The sequence below is a fragment of the Podarcis melisellensis genome, assembly GCF_964234715.1.
Source record: "Podarcis melisellensis genome assembly, chromosome: 17".
Taxonomy (NCBI): Eukaryota; Metazoa; Chordata; class Lepidosauria; order Squamata; family Lacertidae; genus Podarcis; species Podarcis melisellensis.
In genome coordinates, this window is record NC_138534.1 from 22,849,984 (window position 1) to 22,870,066 (window position 20,083).

Here is a 20,083-nt window from a genome sequence, read left to right on the forward strand (position 1 = left end):
AATGGCCTCGGCCCAGTATACCTGAAGGAGCATATCCACCCCCATTGTTCAACCTGGACACTGAGGCCCAGCTCCAAGAGCCTTCTGGCGGTTCCCTCACTGTGAAAAGTGGTGTTACAGGGAACCAGGCTCAGGACCTTCTCAGTAGTGGCACCCGCTCTGTGGAACGCCATCCCATCAGATGTCAAGGAAATAAACAATTACAGTATCTGACTTTTAGAAGACATCTAAAGGCAGCCCTGTATTGGGAAGTTTTTAATATTTGATGTTTGATTGTGTTTTTAATATTCTGTTGGGAGCTGCCCAGAGTGGCTGGAAAAACCCAGCCAGATGAGCGGGGGTATGAACAAAAAATTGTTGTTGTTGTTAAGGTAACTCTACATGTGAGAGACATTTGACCCATGCCTAATATTTGTCGAAAACTAATATTTGTCGAAAACTTATTTATCTATTTGTTGGCCATCACATCTGACTTGTTGGCCAACATCCTTCTTGGAACTATTGGCCATGTGCTGATCGAATATAGAAGAGTTGGCTGTGGCATCACCAGAAAGCAGTTGACTTCAGAGGATTTGGTTCCTTGTGTGAAATTGAAGCCCTTTGTTCTCCAAATAGCTTCTTCCTCCTTCTGTGCTTTGTGATATGCCTTTGCTTCATTCTCCCTTCCCCAAAAAATCTCCTTGTGGCCCTTCCTTTGCACACAGAATAAAGAAAGCTCCTTTGGTTGTAGGCTCTCTGTTTTCATTGCAATTACTTGCCCCTGACCTTTCCTAAAACGTGTAAAATCACAAGGAGATCCGCATGAAAGGAATCATGTGCTGCCAGAGTACTTATCCGGGGAAGCTCATTGAAGTAGAAAGGGATTAAGAGGAGCAAGAAAGAGAGAGAGAGAGGGTCACGCCAAACCAAATTGTTGGCAAGGCTGGGATTAGAAAGCAGACAGAGATCCAAAACAAAATAGCTCGGCTTGGTTTAGGGCAGCAGCTGCAGCAAGAACCGCAACCTAAAAGTACAATCAGCCAAAAAGAAAAAAAACAATTAACCAATAAAGAAGATAACAAAGCAGAGAGATCATCTGGAAAAAGTATGTATTAAGATTGTTTTGTTGTCAACAAAGTAATAAAATGCTGATGTGTATAGGAACAAATTTGTGGGATTTGGGGATGAAGGGCAGTTTGGAGATGTGTCTGCTAGAGCAGGAATGCAGAATGATCTCTTGCAAGCAGCTGCCTGACTGGAGTATTCTAATAAGTGTGTGGAAAACTTCCCCACTTTTTTGAATGGGAAACCCATAATTGTTTTGGTTGAGCAAAGGGTTGGAGTTAGAGGGATGTGGACAGAAATATCTGGATTAAAATGGTTCTTGTATGAAGAAATTTAAACTGCAATCCTTGTGTACTCAGAAATGAGTCCTACTGATTTTGCAGGGGCTTACTCCCAGGTAAACGGGATTAGTTTATACATCCAGCGAGGCAGGACATGCTCTAAGTACTCCGAAGTAGTGACACTGATTGCTGCTTATGATTATAATGATTGATGATGACGATGCAGAGATCCAAAACACAATTGCGCTAAACTCTCCCTCAAAAATGCAAACCCTCAAAAGCAAATAAGGAGGTTTCTTTCCATTTGTGAAGGAACATCGACTACACCAAGCAAATATAGGGCAAAAGATTTAGAAATGGGCCCCCAAATGTACGGGTGAAAAGTGTGTCGTGGGTCTGAAAATCTTGAAGATACGTGCTCTACAGCATTTCAATGCCCTTTTTCATTTTTGTTTCTTCCATTTTACAGCTTTCATCGCTATACGGAAAAGAAGTGAGTTCACAGCATCTCAGCTCACAAGAAAGGACACTGACTTAGATCCATTCACTGTTTTTATTGTTGAATTTGGACCATCACTATGCATCTATCCATATTGCTTCTCTTCGCCCTGCTCAGAGAAATTAGTGCTCAGTTCCCCAGGCAATGTGCTACTGTTGATGCGCTGACAAGAGGGGAATGCTGCCCAGACCTGTCTCCAGTGGTGGTTCCTGGTTCAGACAGGTGTGGGTCATCTTCTGGAAGGGGGCAGTGTGTACAAGTGACAGCCGATTCCAGACCCCATGGACCCCAGTACATGCACGATGGGCGAGATGACCGTGAACAATGGCCTCTGCGCTTCTTCAACCGAACCTGCCAGTGCAACAGGAACTTCTCTGGATACAACTGCGGAGCCTGTCGAGCTGGCTGGAGTGGACCTGCCTGTGATCAGCAGACACAAATAGGTAAAGACAATAACAAGAAAGAGGGCATATTTGTGTGTTTTGGCACAGAGGTGTCCCCCTTTTCTGACGGTTTCAGCCTTTTCAGTAGCTTAGGCTGATATTTCTCTGAAAAATTGATCATCCATAATGATTCAGTTTTCAGAACATCTGTGAGCTCGCAAACAAAATAACACTGCATTTCAAATGCATTGGCATCTGCCTCTAAAGATTTTCTTTGCAGCAGAAGTTTTCAGTCTCTTAGAATGCAATAACCCCCTACTCGTCTTATTGTCTTTAGTAGATGCTACTCCTAGGCAAGTGTGCGTTGGATTTGCAACCTAAATCAGAATATAAAAGAATTACAAATAGCATAAACAACCTTTTGGAAAGGTATGCATTATAATGTCTAGATTGGCGTTTATGGGGACAAATTCATTGCTTTGCTTAATAGCACCATACCTTTCTCTTCCTTCTGAATTAGCTAACATCCTGGGTGGGATGAGGGAAGGAAATACAGTACAACAGAGGGAATAGAATAGAATAGAATAGAATAGAATAGAATAGAATAGAATAGAATAGAATAGAATAGTTGGAAGGGATCCCAAGAGTGATCTATTCCAACCACCTGCAATGCAGGAATCTCAACTAAAGCATCCATGACAGATGGCCATCCAACCTCTATTTAAAATCCTCCAAGGAAGAAGAGTCTACCACTGTCCAAGAGAGTCCATTCCACTCTCAAACAGCTCTTACCATCAGAAAGTTCTTCTTCATGTCTAAGTTGGTATCTCCAATCTGTTAAAATCATCTTGAATCCTGATTCTGTCATCTGCGGCATTAGCTACCCCTTCCAGTTTGGTGTCATCTACAAATTAAGAATTCAGTAATGAAATGGGGTGCTATTTGGATTGCCAGGTGGGTTTACCACCTTCACCAAGAGTTCACCTTGAAGGAGTGGCAGCAACAGGTATTATTCCAATCTGAGGGGGGTTTCCAGGGAAGACATCAGTAAGAGATGCTACACTATTCTAATGGAATGGTTTTAAGAAGAGGGCAGAGATGTCCCATTATCTTGTTGTTGCCAGCGTTAGAGACATCAGTGCTATTTTTCTGGCAAAAGAGGTGCTGGAACTCACCATGAATGCTTCCCTTGTTCTCTTAAAAGGCAATGGTGCCCACCTGAGAGATGCCAGAACTGAGTTCTGGTGAGCTCCAGCTGAAAAAAAGCCCCTGAGAGATATAGTAAAAAGATTGCAGTTCCCAGATTCACATGTATAGCAGCAAGCTGTGTGGTACGTTCATTTGATCTCGCCTTCCTTGGAGGTTTTTAAAAAGAGATTGGCTGGCCATCTGTCATAGATGCTTTAGGTGAGATTCCTGCACTGCAGGGGGTGGACTAGATGATGCTCGGGTCCCTTCAGACTCTACAATTCTATGATTTCTGAATAGATATTTTGCACTGAAATGCAATATATCTCAACTGTGCTGCCTGCTGGAGGTGCTGTCAGCTTTTATGCCTGGCTGGCAGACCCTACAGAAGACTGGCCCTGCCAGTCCACCACCAGAGCACCACCCACTCACCAGGACCCTAAGTGACCCGATCAAATTTAAAATTTGGGTGGGCGATCCTGCCAGCTGCTGTAGCCGACCGAGGCCAATGCAGCCCTCCCTCGTTCCCCAACAACCACACCAGGCTACAGTCGCTGCCACCAGTTATGGTAATTGGTATTTATCACAATTAAACTTGATTGATTGTTTTTCTTTAGCTCAAACCATTATATTATCATAACAAAACTCAGCGTTTGAGGCTGGTTCATATTATGCACGTGTAACACCTGGTGGCAGGCCAGTGTGTGAAGGCAAACCTTTAGGTGTCCCATGTCTTTTGAATTCCTGTAAGATTCATAAATTCTGGCTCACAGGATACAAACATAACTAATAACCTGAGGAGGAAACAGCTGAGTGGTCTGTGATACATAGAAATCTACTGGCACTGACAAATGCACATCTGCACCATCTGCACTGTGAATGACCAAGAGTTATGCGCTAGCCATATTCATGTAACTTTCTGCTACTCAAGACACCCATACCTGTGTTTGTGCCTGTTTGAATTGTCAGCAAAAGGGATTCCGGTGTTGAGTTATGTGTGCAGAAAGAGACTCTCTGTATCTGCCCATAGTCCACATCAGCAGAGGAATCGTGATGAAATTTGTGTGTGCACTAAACAAATGCTTGACATGTCCCTGGTTCCTACAGTTTGCTTAAGGTAATTCCTGGATAGGAATGAAGCTCCATTGTGTAAATATGGACACTGTCCTTGAAATATTATAGATTATAGATCATCAGAAGTTACTATTTGCTTTTGCAATGGAATCTCCATCTCTTCTTAGAGTTCCAATTCCCAAATCTTGAAATCCATAATGGAAGATTAAGAGAAAACTTTGGATTTAACTCCTGTATTTATTCCTGAATAAAATACAACAATCACATCATGCTGGAGAAGCCAAGTTCTGATTCTGAAGGCTTGGGCTTCATGGATATTCCTTTTTATATTGGCAAGTGATAGGCATGAATTATTGGTTTCCTATTTATATTTCCCATTAATCCATAATATGATGTATTTTTAACCTTTAGTCAGAAGAAACCTTCTGGATCTGAGTAATGAAGAAAGGAATCGCTTCCTAAGAGCATTGCAACAGGCCAAGAATACAATTCACCCTGACATTGTGATAGCCACAAGGAGACGTGAAGAGATATTGGGCCCTGATGGCAATACACCACAATTTGAAAATGTGACCATTTATAATTATTTTGTGTGGTCCCATTATTACTCTGTCAGAAAGACATTTCTTGGACCAGGGCAGCAGAGCTTTGGTGGAATAGATTTCTCCCATGAAGGACCAGCTTTTCTTACCTGGCATAGATACCATCTACTACAGTTGGAGAGAGACTTGCAGGTAATGGCCTTTCTGTGATGCACATACTATGCTAACAAGTCAAGGTGTGAACACGTTCCAAAATGTCTCCCTTTTAAGGAATCTCATCCCCATTCCCATCCATATAGTGAAACATTACTAGACTGGCACCATAGGAAGAAATGTAATGATTTAACAAGCTCAGAATTTCATCTGGTTTTTACCTGCAGCTTAATGTAGCTCACTATTAACCCAGGTTGTTGTTCGTCTCATCAGGACATGCTACAGGATCCTTTCTTTGCCCTCCCCTACTGGAACTTCGCAACAGGTAGAAACACCTGTGACATTTGCACAGATGACCTCATGGGAGCAAGAAGCAATTTTGACACCACTCTGATAAGCCAAAACTCAATCTTCTCTCAGTGGCGTGTTTTGTGTGAGGAGATTGACGACTACGACACATTGGGTACCATTTGCAACAGTAAGTCTGCGTTCTTTGGGTATACTTTGTTGTTGCTAGGCTCCCGGCCCCCAAAGAGCTATGGTAATATTTTCACAGATTCCAGGCCATTTTGCCTCCTCGTCTTCTTCCTTTGATGGCCAGAACTGGAAACAAAGAGGCAAGACAGGAGCAGTGGTGGATCTTGGGACCTCAAGTTTCAGCAATGCCAAAATTCAGCACTCCTCCTGCCTCTTGCAATCCTTTCTAGGTTATCGTTGTGGTGTCTGCTGTTGTACCCCAAGGCTTTGCTCCGAGTGTCACCAAACCAGTTGTGCTCCCCTAATAGGAGAATGGGACAGTTGCACTAGAGTTGTATTTTATTATTTATATTGTGTAAATAAGAGTACAGGAAGCTCACCAAAAACTAATCAATTTAACTGTGGCTCGTAAGCCAACCTCTGCCTAAGACAAGAGGCACAGTTCCTCCTATCCTCCTTATCTGAGCTGCATCATTAAAACCAATAGGGATGTGTTCCTGTCCCATCCATTCCTGAGGCCCTGCAACTCTGACCAGGTGTTGCAGATCAGCCTCAAAGGCACCCTGTATGCTGCCTATGGCTCCCACAACCCTGTGTGATGGGTGTCAGGAAATGCCCATCACCCACCAAGATACATGAGCCTAATCCATTTCCTGCCACCTTCATTTTCCACACCTTCCTGCCCCAAATTGACTACCACACCAAGCAAATATTGACTAGATGGGTTTTACACTCGATGCAGCAAAAATGAAAATAATAAAAAAAATGAAAATGCTTGACAGATACATATGCTTTGCTTCCATTGAACATGGTGCCCTAGGGTGCTGGTCTTCAATTGATGGGTTGGGACTCATCAGTGGGTCATAGACTGTTCCAGGGTGGATCAAAACAGGAGCACTACCACCATGCAAATGAGGGGTAAATTATTAAGAAATAGGTACATATTTGAGTTAAAAGTGGCTCCTGGGTCTGAAATAGTTGAAGATACCTTGCCTTGGATAGCTCATTATCTTGGCATTGTTCCGTAGATGCTTTGGCTGATCTTAGATCAGCAGTAAAAGAGTCTACAATCCTTTATTGGTCATTGATGAGAGTCAGCATAATTCTCACACTATACTGACTTTGGAGCTTGGGGGTTCTCTGCTTGAGCACCAGTTCCCAGTGCCCCAAGCAGAACCTTTTTTTTTACCACCATGGGTTGCATCCAACCAAGTCCATGCATGTGCAGAATAATTTGCACACATGCAATTGAACGTCCTCTCCCAAACCTACCCCAACCTACACACACATGCAGAGAGAGACAGACAGACAGACAGACAGACAGAGAGATGAGGGTCTGGTTGGCCATTTTGAGAACAGGATGCTGGACTGGATGGGCCACTTATTCCCAGGCAAGTGTGCATATAAGATTGCAATTGACTGCAACTTTTGAGCAGGGATCATCGTGGTCAGTTACATAGGTTGGCATGGCCATAGTTCTCACTGTGATACCCGACAATGATTATTAATAGCTTAGCTCTCACTGCAGCAGAACTACAGCAAGGCAGCAAGGCTACAGCTCTCTTATGTGTGTCTGATAGTATTGCCAACTGAGAAGTCTCTTGCAACGATTCGAGCGGTGCACAGAGTGGTCCTTAGCCAAAAGCCAGACGTTGCCTGTTTTCTCTGAGTCTGACCCTCTTTTTCCTAGGCTTTGTAGTCTGCTAACACATCAAAGCTCACCCTCTTTCTGCTCCCTCCCCTTCCTTCATATGCCAGGCACAGAAGGAGGCCCAATTAGACGAAACCCTGCTGGAAATGTTGCCCGCCCAATGGTGCAGCGCCTGCCTGAGCCACAGGATGTTGCTCTTTGCTTAGAAGTCGGATTGTTCGATACGCCTCCGTTCTATTCAAATTCAACAGACAGCTTTCGTAATACAGTGGAAGGCAAGTAATTCTCAAATAAAAGGTCTGAAACCAGAGGGACATGGAGCTTGCCGTACTCACCGAGTTTGCGCAGGGTGAAAAGTAGTCAAGTTATTTTGCAAGAGAAAGAATCTATTTAGCAAACCACCTCTTTTTATACCAAGCCCATGACTATGTGAGGAAAGTATTCTCAAAATCTGGAAGTCAGATTGGGTGAAATGGGGACCCCCGTTGTATCATTTACATTTTCCTAAACTGGAACAGGTTATAATAATGTCCTTCCTTCATTAATTTATAGAATATTTATAAACCACCATCACTCCAGTTTCATTGTGATCTCAAAAACATCATAAAATTGTAAATGCATAAGATGCAAAACAAATGATCAACACTGAATCAATTATGAGTATTCCTTCACTTTAAAAAAGAACAGAAAAACATAAATCACTTACCATATCCCTTTTTTTCTCAATGAACAAAAACAGAGCAAATGAAGTGTATTATTGCCAATTACTCCAAATATTCCCCCCACCCAAATGGTTAAATGGTTTATAGGAGTCAAGGCTTTTCATTCTGAAACCCTGATCCATCACAAAAATAATTTCATTGCTAGCAAATATGTTCAAAGGAGTTTCAACATCCTTGACTTCAGCTGCAAACACACACACATACACAGGTACCTTATGTTTCAGATCTTTCAGGGCATGTTTGCTGCGGGGAGAAATAGTATGCATGAGCAGCAATCATGTTTATCCATTGCTTGAAGTATTTTTGTTCTTCTCCTAAATGCAAGACTTACATTCTGACCTAGATAGTACTGATCTGGACTGACCAAGGTTCTTACTCATATGTGATTCAGTTTCTTATGTTCCCCTGACATTTACAGAGAGAGATGCATGGGGAAATATTGCTGTACTATATTTGCTTAAATATAAAGCCAATGCGGAGTTTAACATTTAATTCTGTTCACTCCAGTTTGAGCTCTTGGCCTCACTGCAGTAGAAGACAGAATATTCCCCACCTAATTATTTCAGTTCTTCTGATGACCAAGATTCTGACATTACAAGAATTTGTTTAGTGATGCTGGAGAATCAGCGCTGAGAATTTCTGGGCTCCCTGAAGCAGAAGGTCCTTCTCCAAAGTCAATCTGCTGGCAGCCATTCAGGAAAAGACATGTGGGGAGCTGGAGGAACAGCTGGCCCATTAGGATACATAAGAACATCTTGACACTTGTGTCGACGGCTAGAAAATGCACGTGGTGGTTTCAATTATGTTTGCTGCCATTCCGACCCAAAAGCTGCCGCTGTAGCTCAGTGCAAGACAGATTTGTGTTTGTGTTTTAATGTGCAACATTCCACTTTGCTTGTGCAACAAACCCACGAGCAAGCAAATCACTTTGTATTCATATAGCATCATTATTTAATCTCAAAGTTGAGTGTCCTGAGGAAATAGCAATCGTGTGCATTTCAAAGAGTCTGTGATATGCAAGGAGCGATGCCATTTCCTTAAAGGAGTCAAGAGAGTGGTCCAAAATCATGGCAAACTGAATTATAACCAGCTGCTTTAATCTCACTGCTGTTTCCAATTTACACCTCTTCTTTATTCTTACGTGCAGGTTACAGCGACCCTTCGGGGAAGTACAATCCAGCAGTACGTAGCCTTCACAATCTGGCCCATCTGTTTTTGAACGGCACGGGAGGGCAAACCCATTTGTCCCCAAATGATCCCATTTTTGTCCTCCTACACACATTCACCGACGCTCTTTTTGACGAATGGTTGAGAAGGCATAATCCTGGTGAGTTCTTGTGGTTCGCATTATTTAACCTTCAGGCAAAGAGAACGATTCGCCCACTACCCGAGTCCCACTCAGCAAAGTGGGTGAGATGCAAAGGACAGGCTTCTGTTCCCACTTGCACAAACAAGCTGCTATGATCCCCTTGCAACAACATAGCCCTTTCAGAGGCCTGGGCATGGGGATCAGGGGCACAATCGCATCCTTTTACTCCTGTCTTCAGAAGCAGAATAATATTTAGCCAAAGAAGGAGCTATTGTCTTGGTTGATGATGCAGGATAAATTACACCCAGGGATCACAAGATCTTAATGGAGTTTTCCCAGGTCAGTTGACTGGAACAGCAGAAATAGTTACATACTCTTTTCTAATTGCATAAATTCACAAATCACACACTGCTGCCCTTCATTCTCTACCCCTCTTGCAAAAAAAGAAGAGGGGAAAAGAATAAATCAAACAATGTACTTGCTGTTACAGGGTATATATTTGCATATAGTCTTTAAAAATCTTCTAGCCATTTTTGTGCATGTCCTACAATAAGTCAAGTGGCAATTCTGGCAAGTTCAAAAGAGCTGTTTGTTACTGCTGTAAAATCACATAAGTTCGTGTCATGTTCCCCTAACAAATACAAAAGAAAAGCAGATGGCATGGCAGGAGGCAGCCAGTCTCTCTGGGTTTCTGGGCAAAGAAAGAGCAAAAGGAAGGAGAACAGAGAAGAAGCAAACATACAGGGCTTCAGAGTATGTTTTTCGGCTGCATTTGCAGGGGTTGGCTCTGAGGGGGCTCAGAAGCTTATCAGAGAAGGCAATTGTTGATGAATAAACATCCTTGACCAATTGCTTGTCCACCTTTGCTGATCTCCTCCTGCACCTCCTACAATGAAAGGTCACAGGGAAATGTTCAGCATGAGCACTCTCTCTACTTCTGTGAGGGTAACAATGAGGTTAGAAGGGCATCACTGGTGTCCCCTGCAAGGATGTCCCATTTGTTGGTCACCTGACATGGAAGCCTCAGGGAGAAGGGTCACCAACCCATCACCTATGGGTGCCAATGTACTTCTGATGGCACTCATGAATGGTATCAGCAAATAGCCTCTCAAGAATCCACAGTGCATGAGAAGCTGTTTGCTCTTCCTGCTCAGTTCCTGTTTGCATTTTCTTAACCCCACTGACATTGAACACGTTGCCTTAAAGATGACCAGCCCAGCTTACATTGGATGCCAGGACTGGAAATCCTCCCCCTTTCATTATGAACAAGAGAGAAGTGCAAAGAGCCTCTCTCTGCTTGTGGACTGTTTCATCGTCTTCCCATTAATCATTCATCCACCCCACACTTTTCATTCCCCCTCGCTTCCCAAAGTGCAAAAAACTTGGGTGTAGAAATGCTTTTGTTCTGCTGGGGTAACAAAACACTTCAATCAACTCTAATTGCACAAATCTACAGTTCTGGTACACACTTAAATTCCTATTGCAAAATATTGACAGTCTGGAGGCACCCTAATTGTTTGTAATCTGGGAGTGGCCACAAAGGCTCCATGTGAATTTTGTTATCTTTACCAAGATTCTGAAACTGAACAAGCAAAACATTTCCCCCCCCCCCTTTAGATATCTCGATCTACCCACTAGAGAATGCCCCCATTGGACATAACAGACGGTACAACATGGTACCATTCTGGCCCCCCGTGGCCAACAATGAGATGTTTGTTACAGCACCAGGAAATCTGGGATACAGTTATGAAGTTCAGTGGCCAAGTAAGTTATTAAGCCTCTCCTTTTCATTACATAACTCTTTCTTCTTTTCTGTTCCAGTGGTTCAAATGTTGATTTACTATTTACAAATATTCTGTGCATGAAATAGCTATTAAGGGCTGTGCTCCTTTCCACGGCTGCTTAAACTTGAACTGTATCTAATTTGAAGCCTAACAGAAATCACTGGTTTTTCAGTCTATGTAGTTTGCTTCACCTGCTTTAATGAACAAAGAAACATTGAGGGGAAAATGCACATTTTTGGTATCATCAAATAAGAACACTGAATATTCAGGATTCAACAACTGAGTCAATGGAGCAAAGAAAGCAATAAAAAACAAGCGTGATCTGCTTACCTAGTATAGGAAACTAAACGCTCCAAAAAGACACTATCAGAGGAATAGATTGGTTCCTTAGTTTGCCTTTGCTTTCTGTCCCCATGTTTACAATTCAGAGATAATTCACTCTCTTTTCTAAGGAAGGTCAGTTTAGATATATCAATGCACAAATTCTGAATACATAGCCTAATGATAGTCTATTTAAAAAGAAGTATCCCTGTTCTGATTTACAGAGGAAATAATTCAGGTTGCATGAGTTGAATTAAGTCCCTCAGAAACCCACCATCAAGCAGTTCTTGAATTGCTGTGGAACTTTGTATTACACAGAAAGAAGTACTTCTATAACAACAACAACAATAACAGCAACAACAACAACAATTTTATTAAGAATATTACAATGACTTAAAGTAAAATAAATAAATGCATAAAACATTTGTAAAGTTGCAATCAACAGCAACTTGAAATGATTGGGACTTGTTATTATCCATAATCTCTAAGAAGAATATTCAAATGGATTAGACTTTTAGCTACAGCCAGTGATGTAGCTCAGCAACTGGGGTGTGCAGTCTGAGTCAACGCCCCTCGATGAGGGCAGATCTGAGGGCTGAGGCATCCCATTTGCAAAGGAGGCAGTGGCTACCAGAGCCTCTTGCCTCTCCTCGGTGGGCGGCAGCAGCACCCTCCCTCTCCCTTGACTGGCCCAGGGGTGGGGCATGTGCAGATGTCCCTTCACCATCCACAAGGGGGGAAATGAGCCACCGCTGCCCCAGCCTTGAAGGCCCAGCCCAGGTGCGAATTAGAGATTGAAAGGGCCTGGTGTGAGGGGGCCTGCTTGCACCCCCTCACATCCTTTCACAAATCTGCACCAGGGCCATGACCCCCCTGACCCTCCCCGTCTACATCACTCAAGACTTTAACCCTGTGTGTCCTTCCTTCTATTTCTTTCTAGCTCGGGCTCTCCAAGTCACGGAAATCATCACTATTGCCATTGTCACTGCCTTGATCCTGGTTGCAATTATATTCGCTGCTGCCACATGCATCGTCCGTGCCAGGAGAAACAAGGATGATCTTCATCAGCCACTTCTCACGGACCAGTACCAGACCTACTCGGACGATTATGACAGCATACCAACCCCAAGCCACTCCATGGTGTGAAGTGTCAGCAGTTTATCTGCACTCTGTAGCATTTGCTCTTTCTGATCTGATTCGCAATAAAGAACATGAAGAGTGACAAAACCTTCCTTAGATTTCATCTCACCAGGGAAATCTTGAGTCACTTGTGTTGGTAATGCGTGTTTTTGTGTTAGGCTGGCTCGAAATTTCCCTCAAGTTCACTTGCTTCACTCCTTAGCTACCTACCTATGAAATAAACGTCCTGCACTTCCATATTGCCAAAGTCTGATGATGAACATTTTCCACTAGTAGCTGAATTGCAGCTTATTAATTGCAGCTTCTTCCATTTAGCTTTCTTCTTCTTCTTCTTCTTCTTCTTCTTCTTCTTCTTCTTCTTCTTCTTCTTCTTCTTCTTCTTCTTCATTTTAATTATTTGCCTCTGCATGGGCAGAATTAAGCTGAAAAGAGAGGATGGCTTTCCTGAACATTTTCAGCATCTTCTATTTTTTTTTTTTTATAAATATTTATTAAGGTTTTTATTTTCAGCATCTTCTAAAAGGACCCAGTCTTTCAACAATTTGTTGTGGATTAATTGAAAAGGAGACAAAAGTGTTCCCTTGTCTAGGAAATGTTCTCCACAGTGGACTTTGTTCGTCCACAGTGATTCTTGATTGGCCAAGATCACCCATGTGACCAAACTAGAAATCATTGCTTCCATTCAAAACTGGCTTAGTTTCCCTCAAGTGAAATCAGCTTGCATTTGATTATTATTGACTATATATCATTGTGATATAATCGTACCCACTCCATGAATTGTAAATGCCTAAGATGGCACAGAAGCAGTGGCACATAGGTGAAAGGATGTCACTAAAGAATTTGCTGTGGGGTGGGGTGGAGAATACACCATGAAGGGTTCCCCACCCCCACAAAACATTTACACATTTTTCAAACAGTAGTTTCAACCCTAAAATCAAAAGGTGCAAATTTTCAGTCCTCCTACTCCAAATGTGCAAATTTTCAGTCCTCCTACCCATATATAATAATAATAATAATTTATTATTTATATCCCACCCATCTGGCTGAGTTTCCCCAGCTACTCTGGGTGGCTTCCAATCGAGTGTTAAAAACAATACAGCATTAAATATTAAAAACCTCCCTAAACAGGGTTGCCACACGATAGAGCTCAGTTGGTAGAGCATGAGATTTTTCATCTCAGGGTCCTGGGTTCAAGCCCTAGGTTGGGCAAAAGATCCTTGCATTGCAGGGAGTTGGACCAAATGACTCTTGTGGTACCTTCCAACTGCATGATTAGATGGCAGCCAGATGCAAAAGAAATCAGATGTCTTGCATCTTTGATAGTTGTATAAATTTCAGACGGTGCAGCTCTTTTGCATTGATGCCATGCCTCTACTTTTACACTCAGGAATCTGTTCTTCTTGCTATGAGTTTTTCCCCAGCACTTTGTTCTGAAACAGTCTGCAGGTTATGTCTACATGCAGTTTATATCATTCATTAACTTATATCCTTGAGTAACATAGGAGGTTCTTATGAAAGAAATATAGGTCCTTTGATTCATTTTCATGTATGCAGAAAAAACGTTCCCATCTTTTGCACATCAGTTTAAATGAAGGGCTAAAAGAATTGCATCAGAGGGCCAGGAGATGGCAGTGCTAGAAGCAATTAAATTCTTCCTCGCTAGGGGGGAAAAAGCTGATCCATTTCTTAGAAATCTGATGTGTGAAAGGGAATCACATCCAAATCCCCATTCAATATTTGGAACGATTTTCAGACAAAAGACTTGAAGGTTTCATTTTAAAGAAGACACCATTGTAGTATGTGCTGTAGTTTTGAATAATCAAAGATTATTTGAATAATATTTAGCTCAATCCGTAAAGCATGAGACTCTTCATCTCAGGGTCAAGGGTTCAAGTTCCACATTGGGTGCAAGATTCCTACATTGCCAGGGGGTTCGATTAGATGACCCTGTGGTCTATTCCAATTCTACAATTCTGTGATACATTTCAGTTGTTCGAGGCTGCCATGATGTGAGGCATGTGTGGCAGGAACGCAAGACTGGGGTAAGGGTGGTGACGTTGGTAGCAAAGGCCGACTCACAGTCAAGGTGCTGCAGGCACATGCTGGGACGGGGCCAAGGTTAAGGCAGTCCAAAGTTGCCGGCAAATGATCAACCCAAGTCCCATCTCAGGCCGCAAGCAAGTGGTAGTCTGAGTAGCCAACAACAACAACAACAATTTATTATTTATATCCCGCCCATCTGGCTGGGTTGTCCCAGCCACTCTGGGCAGCTTCCAACAAAAGATTAAAAATACATTAAAACATCAGTCATTAAAAACTTCCCTAAACAGGGCTGCCTTCAGATGTCTTCTAAATGTCAGATAGTTATTGATTTCCTTGACATCTGGTGGGAGGGCATTCCACAGGGCAGGCGCCACCACCGAGAAGGCCCTCTGCCTGGTTCCCTGTAACCCTGCTTCTCACAGTGAGGGAACCGCCAGAAGGACCTCAGCACTGGACCTCAGGGTCCTAATGCACAAAGGAGCTGAATACTTGTTAGGTTTTATCCAGTCCTTTTTTTCTGGGGGGTGCAGTGGGACGCATATCCCTAAACATTTTGTGAGTCTAAGTTTGGCCTCACTGAAGGGCAGTATTTCAATATGAGTAGGAAAATGAGAGTACCTCAAACAATTTTTTAGGAAAAAAAGTACAGTGATACCTCGGGTTAAGAATTTAATTTGTTCTGGAGGTCAGTTCTTAACCTGAAACTGTTTTTAACTTGAAGTACCACTTTAGCTAATGGGGCTTCCCGCCGCCACCACATGATTTCTGTTCTCATCCTGAAGCAAAGTTCTCAACCCAAGGTACTATTTCTGGGTTAGTCTGTAACCTGAAGCATCTGTAACCCGAGGTACCACTGTGCTGTTTTTATCTATTTCATTAGCTGTTTTGAACCTGTTAGGTTACACCCACACCCACACACGCTTACCTGAGAAGAGCTGCCATGAAACTCAGTGGCATTTACTTCTGAGTAGACATGCTGATGATGACATTGTGAGTATGCTATTACCAGGGCAGCCCTAATTGCCATGTAGTCAGTGTATTTTACAGTGAATGGCTAAAGAGCCTACTAAGAGTTGTCTAGTTCGTCCTAGTTTAAAAACCCAGGTTTGGTTGAACAATGCGTTTTTAAGCAGAAAAAATGATTACACTATTCATAGAATCAGAGAGCTGGAAGGGACCCAATGGTCATCTAGTCCACCCCCTGCAATGCAAGAATCTCAGCTAAAGCATCCATGACAGATGGCCATCCAACCTCTGCTTAAAAACATCCAAGGGAGGAGAGTCCACAACCTCCTGAGTGAGGCTGCCAACTCAAGTTCTTCCTGATGTTTAGTCAGAATCTCCTTTCTTGTAACTTGATGCTCTTGGTTCGAGTCCTACCCTCCAGAGCATGAGAAAACAAGTTGGATACATCTTCCTTCTTCTTCTTTTCTTTCTTTTTCATTTCAGAAATGAAAAAAAAAATGGTTTGCTTAACCCTAGACAACAAGTCATTGGAATAAGGTTTTGCTTTTCTGAAATATGATTCAGGTGCCTTGCCTCATTTCAGGGTAAACGTTGCCATTGAACCAAACATAATCTTATATTGCAGCACTGAAAATTGTAAAGACATACGCAGAACACACAAATCTGCAGCGGTGCAACGTATACACCATAATGATGTGCTGCTTGATGCTTGCACTGTGTTGGAAGCAAAAAAAAAAAAATGAATTCTTTTGCATTATTTGCTTTTTTCATGATGTTCTTGATTCCAGAGCACCAAATTCCACCAGTCTGATGTCAATAAAAAGTCAAAGAGCACAGCTCGTTTTTAAATACCACAAACTTTTCTCCGTCCCGCCCAAAGGAATTTGAGAGGCTTTGCAAATAAATCATTTGCTCATTAAGCATTGCTCTGGCAAGTAGAGTCCTCTTGTGTGTTTTTTGGGTTCTCATGGATTGTGATGTATAATTGCTGTAGTCAGTTTATGCATTGATGACATCATTTCCCAATCTCTCTTTTCTATCTCTCTCTCTCTCTGATGTAAATTTAACTATTTCACAGACAGCACTATGCAAAGCTATCTCAAATAGAGATGGATGAGGTCCCCTCGGGGTTGATTTGGGTTGGGACAAAAGTGCAGAAGGAAACAAGGGTGGCGGTGGAAGTCCTACAATTAAAATCCAAGCTGGGAAATAACCTGGGCGTCTTTATGCTTGCATTATTTTTATTACAAGTTGCAGAGATTTGTATTTTGGAGCCAATGAATGATGACGCTTGGTGACATCTCTAGCCATTCATGAGGCTTGGCTTGTCTTTTTTCACATGCATTGAAAAAAAATGCTTGTTTTCAGAAAGGCAAGCTAAGAACATAGCAGAAGTATGACGGCAGGGACATATATATATAAAAAAACATGAAATACTGGCATGGAGATCAGATCTGACTATGAGATGGATGATCAAAAGGGAATGCAGTTCATGGATTTAGAATAGGCAAGGACCTGGACAGCATTTATATTTCTTGGAAGCCCACTTTGAGCAGGGGCCAAAGTAAATAAGCTGAGATTTAATCTTTAACCACAAGTGTTACTTCCCCCAAACCTCTCTGGTGGGAAGGCAAACTGTGGGTCGATTCTAGTACAGGGACCATAAGTTTTTGACCTCAAGTATAGACCAACAGTTACTTAATAAGAGTTGAAGGGCTCCCAGGACAACCAGGTAACTGAGAAAAGAAACAAAGGACTCTTGTAGCTTTAATGGCTGCATAGGATACAAAAATTTGGCAGGTGTAACCAGACCAGAGCTGGAACGTCTTTGGAGGACTTTTCAAGCTCAAAGTGTTCTGGGGGCTGGGAGGAGAAGAACCGATATATTTTGGTGCCTGACACAATGGACAAGATGGTGCCGCCTTACATGTTCAGAATCTGACCAGACTTGAAGTTGGTTATTTCTTCAGTACTGATGATGGGGCATCTTCCCCTCTACCTGAGGACAACAGGCCAGTTTGTAAGAGGTAGAGAACTTGTGGACAGGTAGAGAACTTTGTGGCCATGGTGGGATAAGCTGTTATTCAGCAGCTCCCCCCCCCCCCATGCAGCCACTTCGCTCTTCAGAGATGTAACCCTTGCAGCAAATGGAAGCTTTCATGCTCCCTCTCAAATGTACATTTTCCAGCATTCCCTGTGAAGTGGGATCTTAGGCACTGGTGGAGGAAGAGGAGTGCGGGGGGAGCACACTGCCCCTGGCAGTGCGATCCTGGTAAGGTGCCATCATGGCTGCCCCACCCCTGGGACATACGGCAACCTCACCCCCACCTGCTCTCCGCCCCCCCTGTGCCGAAGCATGAAGCTCCGCCACTGATCATAGGAGCCAACTCCTAGGGGCTGAGTTTCCTTTGGAGGGGCAATAAAATATTTTAGGTGGCTACCGCCCAAAAAAGTTAATGGGCATTCAAATGGTGTGTGTGCACCCCATCATATGATTGATTATGAAGGGTGGAACTTACCTGGGCCTGATGGGAACTGAATGCTGGAGATGTGTGGAGAGAGACAGGTTGCCCATCGATGCAGCAAGCAGTGGATTTCAGTAACCTGCCTGCTCCTTTAGTTATAAAAATGGACTATAGTCCCCATTTTATTTGTGATTGGAACTGGCCTGAGTTGAACAAAACATGCCTGCCACTGCCACCGTGTGCAGTTTGAGCTTGAGACTTCAAAAGCCTATTCCTCAAGCTATGCAAGACCTGTAATTTCTATAAATGCATATTATGAGTTGTGTGCTTTAAAGAGCAATGAACTAACTATGTAATTTGGCAACTTTCAAAGGCAGACCTAGGCCCTGTAATAATACTGGAATCGGTAACAGAAATGATATGTTTGTAGGGTGTAAAATGATTACTCCCTTAGGTGCAGTACTAAAATACTTATTTGGTCCATTTAGCAAGTACAAATAATAGCTGCTCGATACAAGATACGGTTTATAGAATGCAGCACAACTGAGTGAAAAGATAGGCCTTCAGGGCAGTTATGGAGAAGAAATTATTTTGCATGCATTATCTGGTTCTGATCATCCTTGAACTAGATGATATGTTGGGACCATTCCAATGTTCACTGAGTCCAGCCTTCCTTGAGGAAGCTGTAGCCAGGCCAAAATCGATTCCCCATTGCTCAAACAGCAAAGGCTAACTAGAAGGGCTTTCCCCTTCACTCCTCACTTCTATCCCTAAATAGAGTTCTGATGGGCTAGCCAAAGCCAAAGTATGGCAAAATAGAATAGGAACTGTCCTATTACAAGGCCATTAAAAGGGGAGGGGGGAGAGAGAGGCTTTGAGAGCTCATTTGTTCCCATGGGATTTTTTCATATATATATATCGCCATGATGCAACCGATCAATGATGCAACTCACTTGAGGTCAAAGAAAGCTTTAACTTGTTAAGTTATCTGAAGTCCTGGGCATTTGTCCAAACCACGAATGAAAGGAGACAGTATGGGTTGTTGTCTTTTAAGCATACATGAAATCTACAACATTTAATTTATAGTTCCTAAGAGAATTGCAGTAATATAGGCCATTCGAGTGTGTAAAATACATGCTGTCGGTGCACATTTAGTTTGTCTTTTGGATAGATACATTTTCTAAACACCACAAAATGCTCCGTGATTACATATGTTTCCAAAATAACTCTCTCTGATGTCATTATTTCTAAAATGAAGGGCTTTATAAGCAGTTTAGGGCATATATTATCTTTGTTCAACTCAGGGGGTGGGAGTGAGGGACTTCATCAACACAGAAGAAAAGACATGGGAGGGTTCAAAGAAATTATTATTATTATTATTATTATTATTATTATTATTATTATTATTATTACTACTACTACTACTACTTTATTTATACCCCGTCCATTTGGCTGGGTTTCCCAGCCACACTGAGCAGCTTACACTACATATAAAAACATAGTAAAACATCCATCACTACTCATAACTGGAGAGATGAGGAATAACCTTAGACTAATTTATTATTCTAGATCTCTCTGTATATTGCACCTTCAACAAAAAATTCTCAGGTTTCTTACTTATAAAGAAACTATAAAACAATTAACAAACGATGCAGGTGCAAACCAAGATAAAGGCACCAGAACTACAAAACCATATGCCCATTGCTGTGGTGTTCATGTGGAAAAGAACTGTGGGCTGGATCCAGCTCATTTTCGCTCATTAGACAAGAGCTAGCTGTAACTCAGGGTTCCTCAAGATGCTTTGTGTATTAAGCAGTCATCCTAATTTGCTTCCACAAAGCTTCTACAGAGGTTAGGCTGTGCCCAGTCATGACTGAGCATTTGTTCTGATTTGTCTGAGGGCAGGTTATACAACAATGAGCATGCATCCTGAATTCATCCTGATTGGCCTAATGGCCAGATACAATGAAAAAGCCCCATCAGTGGAATGTCCTTCCACTTTGCAGTATTGCAGATACTAATATTGGACAGCATAAAGCTA

General features: G+C 42.4%; 1 protein-coding gene across 1 annotated transcript; it reads left to right on the plus strand.

Moving 5' to 3' along the window:
• Nucleotides 1-1,770: 1,770 nt before the first annotated feature.
• TYRP1 (tyrosinase related protein 1) lies at nucleotides 1,771-12,809 on the plus strand. The gene is made up of 7 exons (XM_081893569.1): nucleotides 1,771-2,267; nucleotides 4,881-5,203; nucleotides 5,438-5,642; nucleotides 7,400-7,567; nucleotides 9,162-9,341; nucleotides 10,941-11,087; nucleotides 12,369-12,809. The coding sequence occupies exons 1-7, from the start codon at nucleotides 1,904-1,906 to the stop codon at nucleotides 12,572-12,574; spliced, it is 1,593 nt and encodes a 530-aa protein (XP_081749695.1). The 5' UTR covers nucleotides 1,771-1,903; the 3' UTR covers nucleotides 12,575-12,809.
• Nucleotides 12,810-20,083: the final 7,274 nt, after the last annotated feature.

What these genes read in the sequence shown, in the direction of transcription:
- TYRP1 (XM_081893569.1), top strand. Translation starts at nt 1,904, where the DNA reads ATGCATCTATCCATATTGCTTCTCTTCGCCCTGCTCAGAGAAATTAGT. An exon ending in TGATCAGCAGACACAAATAG is followed by an intron (nt 2,268 to 4,880) that starts GTAAAGACAATA and finishes TTTAACCTTTAG; the next exon opens with TCAGAAGAAACCTTCTGGAT. An exon ending in GTTGAGAAGGCATAATCCTG is followed by an intron (nt 9,342 to 10,940) that starts GTGAGTTCTTGT and finishes CCCCCCCTTTAG; the next exon opens with ATATCTCGATCTACCCACTA.